The 6,667-nt window shown below is 39.2% G+C and overlaps 1 protein-coding gene across 2 annotated transcripts; it reads right to left on the bottom strand.

The window, feature by feature from the left end:
• Window positions 1-2,287: 2,287 nt before the first annotated feature.
• Window positions 2,288-6,511, bottom strand: LOC113014964 (free fatty acid receptor 3-like). Of its 2 annotated transcripts, none has more exons than XM_026156848.1 (2): window positions 6,483-6,511; window positions 2,288-3,726 (listed from the first exon to the last, which is right to left on the bottom strand). In XM_026156848.1, the coding sequence occupies exon 2, from the start codon at window positions 3,692-3,694 to the stop codon at window positions 2,732-2,734; it is 963 nt and encodes a 320-aa protein (XP_026012633.1). In that variant the 5' UTR covers window positions 3,695-3,726; window positions 6,483-6,511; the 3' UTR covers window positions 2,288-2,731. The 2 variants fall into 2 exon arrangements, with proteins under 2 accessions (XP_026012633.1, XP_026012634.1); XM_026156849.1 differs by lacking the exon at window positions 6,483-6,511 and adding an exon at window positions 4,645-4,696.
• Between the last annotated feature and the right edge of the window lie 156 nt (window positions 6,512-6,667).

Genomic DNA, 6,667 nt, shown 5'->3' with positions numbered 1-6,667 from the left:
ATACTGTAATGTGTGTGGATACCTCTGACATGTATGCCAAGAACACAAAAATATGCAGAATTTATCCGTTTTGAGCTGACAGGACCAAAAGGCCTGCAGGGATTGGTTTATTGAACGGGCACTCGAGCACAACCTAAAACCAAACATTTTTCAGTAATACAAATCATAACTTGGGCGAGTGGGTTGGGTAAGAAGCACTCATGACTCGTAGGTAACGAATATCTCAGTGTAGACATGATGTAGCATATTTATTTATTTCTGTGAGGCGTACTGCATGTTGTCCTCGGTTGGCGTTTTGTGTGTTCATTCTTAAATGGACAGCAATAATGAAGCAGCTGTAAAATTTCTGTGCAATCGGTTTGGCCGGCCTTCCTTTTTCTCCGTGTTTGCGTGTCTCTGTATGAAAACTTCAGTTTGTTTTCGAATGCGAAGTTCAGAGTCTGAACTTCAGACGTTTACAGACTTGGACAAAGAGCTTTTGTTTCTCCACGAGTGCCCGTCTCCCATGTTAAGGGATTCCCCACAAAATGAATGAATCTTTAGATGCCTCTGAAGGTTGGCTGCATATCATTCTTGAAGGAAAAAAAAATTTGAGTTTGAAAATGTTTTTTTTTTTTTTTTTTTTTTTTTTTTCTTAATTTATGATATTAATAAGTACAACTGTATGTTAAAGGACTTTTAAAGTTTGTCTTAACACTCACCTGATCCTGGTCCTAAGTTGAGCCTTTTTTCTTTTTTTTTTCTTTTTTTTTAATTTGTCATATTTAATTTTTGGAATAAATACTCTATGTATAAAAGTCGTGTTGCTGTCATGATTTGAAGAAAGTGTCACATCCAGTCTTTGTTTCCAAACATCACACTGAGGCTTTTTGCAAAATCTGAGACGCATGAGTCTAAGGAGAGCTACTTCTGTCCTCCTTAGCTTTAAGCTGAGGCTGATTCTCCAATAATGGCTTTACTTCCACCACCTGACTGCTAGACTAAAAACTGAAGGGAGCCCTCGGTCATCAGTGAAACACAAAGTGCTGTTGCATCCAAATATGGATGGACTTGCCCTTTCTTTGTAAATCAAGGTGTTGCTCTTTGCAGAAACATTACAAATACTATGTTGTTGTTATTGTGATATCGAAAAATGCTGCTGTAAAATAAATCCCATTAGCTGCAGTCCTAGCTAAACTAATAAACTAGCTGAGCTCTTGGTATGCACTAGTATCTTACTACGCAAGTAATTAAGTAGTAATAAAAGCAGTCCAGAGCAAATGTTTTCAAAATGTATTTCCAGTTTTCTTTTAAACACGTTAGTATTTTTACAGTGCATTATTCGTGTTTGAGGTATTTCTACATCCATGCAAAAACCATGTAAGTAGTACTCAAACACACCTGCTTCCAGCATTCAGCCTGACGGCTCAAAATAAACTGTTTGTGCACACTGAGTGCAGTGTATACTTGGATACGATAAAGGGCTATGAGCTGTGTGCATCTCTGCACCTGCGCACGAGTGCGGTGTTCATTATTATTGACAGGAAATGGCCTGAAGTCGGTTATCAGTTACTGTCTGAAGTCTCTGCAGAGCACAAATACACACACTTTATAACTGTGTCACTACATCCATGTTTAATCTGTGTCTACACTTCCGGGCCGTCTGTGCTCATAACTTCATATTAGCTCAGCAATGTACAGTCTCTCCGCTTCCTGCCTATATGGTCTAACGTGGGTTTTTTAATTGCTTTATCTCTATAAAACACTTATCTTTAATTAAACGGTGTCCTTGTTGAACTCTGAGTGACATGAGTACAGCACAGTGTATACAGCAGGTGCTCTGAAGGGCCCGTTTCCTGCTACATTTATAGCCAAAAGACAGACTGAGTGCACCTTTAGCCTCTGAGTAAAGATAAACAAAAAAGATAATAAGCTTTAACTTTATAACAGTCTGGACCTCCGTAGATTACCATTCCACCTGAGCAAATAACTAAAAACAAACAAAACACCTTTTTAGCTATTACTGTATTTAAAGTGTAATGATAAAGAAGTGTTCTTTTTCATCATTAAAATAATAACTTTCATTTTCAAAAGCTGGTCCACAGATCTCAACCAATCCAAAATGGGCTTCCACAGGGCTCCGTCCTTGGCGCACTTATTTTTGCATTTTTCTAATAAGTTATTTCTCCTACTCAATTTTTCAGCATTTTATCCACCTAAAAAAAGACAAAACTTCATTTAAAATACATTATCCTCCTTTGGAGAGTTTTGAAACATTTATCAGAGTTTGTTTTCATAGCTTCTTATTTCTTTGGTTGTGTAGTTCTACTAGTTTGGTTTGCAGACTGTGTTTATATCTAATTGTTTTCATTTTCTCAGATCTTAATCACAATAAGACCTGATTCAGGGGGAAAAATAATAATTACTGTATTTTTAGGAGATAAAACTAATCTACTAAACCAGATTTTTCTTTAGCTCTTATTTAAAGTCCTATTTAAGTTGGTAACGAAATACTATGGTCATTTATGACATCAGTTTATAAAATCAACAGTAACACAGTTAACACACATGACAATACAGAAATTAATTCATATCACTCAAACTCAGCTTTAAATATTTTACCTTAAATAAATTAAACCACTGACACCAACAGGAACTAACTCAGTCTCACAGTGGAACAACATTTCCTGGCTTTTCATTTTGTCCATATCTTTTGTATAAAATAAATACGTTCAGAATTTCTCTAGAACTTTCAAGAAGGTTCCGCTTTCTTGTATTTTTCAGTTTCTGGTTTCTGTTGAGGACGGTGTTGAGTCTCTTCACACCGCAGGATGTGCAGCTTTGCTGTGATGTTCCTGAAGCAGTGCTTTAACATGCTTCTAACGGCTGACGAGGACAAGTAGAAGATAAATGGATCCAGGCAGGCATTTAAGGTGCTGGAAAGCAACGCCACAGTCCTCCACTCCTGATTCTCCTTATTGACAAAGCCTACCACATGGGAGATGTTGTAAGGGCCAAAACAGACGCAGAATACGATCAGTGTGCCAAGAGCCAGACCAATGCATCGCAGCCTCCGCCGCCTGCTGATATTTGGGAGACGGGACAGGATAAGGATTAGGTTGACGTAGCAGAAGCAGCAGATGATGAAGGGGATGCAGAAGAGGACGAGGAAGAGCTCGAGGCGGAACGGCAGCAGGATTGCAAGCTCTTTGTCGGAGAAATTCAGGTAGCAGCTAGGTGGAGGTGTGGCGGGAGTGCTGCCATTGGTGTGTCTCCACTGGAGGTAAGGCATGATGTAGACGACGATGAGGTTCAGAGACGTTAGCAACCAGAACATGACACAGGCCAACAAAGCATAACGAGGCCGCCGATGGAGGGAATGCCTGATGGGGTGGGCGACCCCTAGGTAACGCTCCACACTCACGGCGGTGAGCAGCAGGGTGCTGTTGTAGATGGTGACATAGAAGAGAAACCCAGTGAAGGGACAGAGGGAGTAGGGCAGCAACCACTCCATGTCATCAAAGGCCTCCTTCATTTTAAAAGGCAGCAAAGCCAGGAGAATCAGGTCGGAGATGGTCAGGTTGAGGAGGAGGATGTCTATCGGGGTTGGCTTGCGATACACCTTGCGGCAGAAGGTACCAAATGCCAGGATGTTGGCGGGAACTCCCATGAGGAAGGTGATAATGTAGACAGAAAGCAACAGATTGTATGCCATGGTGTCTTCTTAGGGACACACTCTCACAGACACTGCAGGGAGGAAGAAAGCAAGTTGTGATCAAGTAGCACCAAAGACTCAGAAACAGCTCATACTTACATTTTTCTTAACTTTACATCAGAAAGAAAGAAAGCTTAATAGAAAAACAGCTAATATATTTCATCTGCCATAGAGATGTGAATGTTTATATAACTCCATGCATCAATATTAATAAGTCAGTTTATCTTGTTTGCAAAGGAAACCAGTTCTTGTCTTTTGCATTTGTTTGTTTGTTTGTTTTTTAAGCTAAAATGTTTAAAAAAATACACAAAAGAAGGTTTTTCAGAAAGTCATCAGCCTGCTCTTTCCTTGCCACTACCAGGTAAAGGCACTGAACTTTGGCTTTAAACACAGAACAAATCAAGCAGCGGTCACAACAGCACATTATCTTCTCTAAAGCTTCACACGCTCTTTGACATCAGATTCAAACATTTGCAAATAATAATTTCCGTAAAAGAAAAGAAAAAAAATCCACAGTGGAATATTCTAACACATCAGTTGATTGCTACCTTACCATCTAGAAAACATTTAAATTTAAAGATGCACAAATTTGTTTTTTCTTATTTAAAAGTAGAACTTCAGAATTAGTGTGGTGTATGAAGTGTCAACGTTTTTTCTGGGAAACAAAAAAAAAAAAGGAACTGGAGCAACTGGTGAGCTCTCTGCTACAGAGGAATAAAATACTTTTTATTCTTCTTTGCAATCAGAAAGAAACTCCCCCAAACTTTCTAACCACACAGACTTTTAAAGCTGACTGTTAAAAAGTAACAAACATCTGAGTCCATTTGGCTCAGATTTACCTGCAACATCTTATTGTCAAAGAAATGGAGAAAGTGGGACAAAATTTCTGCATATAAAGACATCCAGAAATAAAATACGCCCCGTCCGAAGTTAGCTGGAGATAAACTCACCTCACTCAGGCTTTGAAATCCAGCCTCTCCATCACAGAGTGCTCTGTAGTGCTGCAGCTCTCTTCACCTCTTGGAAACAGACTGTTTGATCACATCACAAGACTGCCCCTAATATTGTCATCCTTCTGCGCCTACAGTCTCTCCTTCGCCAGCGGAAATTTAATAAACTTCTGGACATTTCGTTCTCACCATTCTCCAAACATCATCTCCCAGCAACCGCTGAGAAGCTCGGCACAGCGTAGGTGGAAATGATTAATCAGAACTTCTCGTGTAAAAGGCCAAGGCACTAACAAAGAGAGGAGGAAGATTGTTTCCTCTCTCTGCTCTGCTGCGACCAGAGAAGAGAATTTACCTTTTTTAAAAAAGCAAATTTTTTTTTTCTATATCAACACATTTTGGCAAAATGCTGCAGTTTTGCAGAGGAAGCTACACTTTCCTTTTCTTCATTTTTTCGTTGTCGGATCCCACAAAACGATCTGCAAGTGCATTAAACTACAAGATACCTAATTTTGAAATCCAAGTCAAAATAAAAAAGAAGCCGTAAAAGTGCTTCTTTTTGAGCCACCCCTGATTTCTTTAAGTTTTCTTCAAGTTTTATCTTTCAAAGTTTTTCTTTCAGTCCAGTCCTTGTGCCTAACCATTTTCAGAGGGAGGAGTGTTTAGTTTATTTGTGTTTTGTTCTCTTGTTTTCTTTTAACACTGACCTATGAGTCATTCAAGCAGAAGAAGGCACCAAATTCAGGAGATGAACCAGTGTTGTGTTTAGAGATGGCACGATACCACTTTTTTATGTCCGATACCGATACCGATATCATAAATTTGGATATCTGCCGATACCGATATGAATCCGATATAGTGTTTTTTAATCAACAAAACTGTTTTTTAAAATATCTTGCTGCATTTTGCAAGTCTGCAAGTTCATACTCAAGTTTATAACAACAACTACACTAAAGCTATTCTGTTATACCTGTATACAAAAAAAATATTTCATAGTTCAGCAATACTGATCAATCTAATAAACTTAGACCTACACCATCCTCCCTATTCTGGTATTTTAAAGAGTGCTTAGCGTAAATATTAAGCAACCTAACTAATAGGGTTCCAACTCCCAGCAACAAAAATAAATAAATAAAAAATAAGGAACCACCCCTCACGCGCCACCTCATGATGCTTAATCGACGTAATCAACCTTAATTTGATGCAGTGTGAAAAAAAATGCACAGAAATCAATTATTTTTCAAGAAATATTAAATAGATTCAACATCTTTCTTCAACAAAATTGCAGACTGCACAGATGGTACCTTCCCAAAGGAAAAAGTACTATAGCTTACTAGGGTATATATTAGACTTAATAGTCACTATATACAGTAATTGACTTCTATTCATTTGACATCAAATTAAAACTTTGGGTGTCAGATAATTATTTATTAAAAGCTCGACATTTTAAATGAGAATAAGAAAGAAAAGTATGTCTTTGTGCCCCCTTTTCCCTGTTCATGCCCTATCGGCCCCCCTGGCTAAACTTTGCTAGATCCGCCCCTGCACAGTTACCAGCCGTCAGCTACGTAGAAAAAGATCCTGGTGTAGAAAGAAATATTAAATAAATTCTAACAACAGCTTATCAAGCTTAAACGTTCTGCTGTTGTTCAGCCGCTGGTTTCCTCTTTCTGGTGCAAAGTGGGCCAAAAACAAACAAGAGAGACGGACTAGCGACAGAAAAGCCGATCAGCTGATCATTTAAGCAGTTTCACGATTGAAGTAGCAGCCGGAGAGCGAGAGGCAGTCGCTTGTTAAGCTTAACGTGGGAATGCTTTACAAACATTCAGAGATGGACTTACACACTTGCTTTACTTCTCTCGGGGATAACTTTGTCGGAGATGAAATGCCAGGTTGCTAGCGAAGCTCCACATGCTATCCAGACCACCGACAGGTCCGGCATGCCACAGCTGCTCTATCACGTGATGCATACTGCTCCGACTGCTAACGTTCTGAGGTGAGTTACGGCGTGTTGCAAGTTTTGCGA

Source organism: Astatotilapia calliptera, chromosome 22 (assembly GCF_900246225.1).
Source record: "Astatotilapia calliptera chromosome 22, fAstCal1.2, whole genome shotgun sequence".
Lineage (NCBI taxonomy): Eukaryota > Metazoa > Chordata > Actinopteri > Cichliformes > Cichlidae > Astatotilapia > Astatotilapia calliptera.
This window is presented reverse-complemented; position numbering and strand designations above follow the sequence as displayed.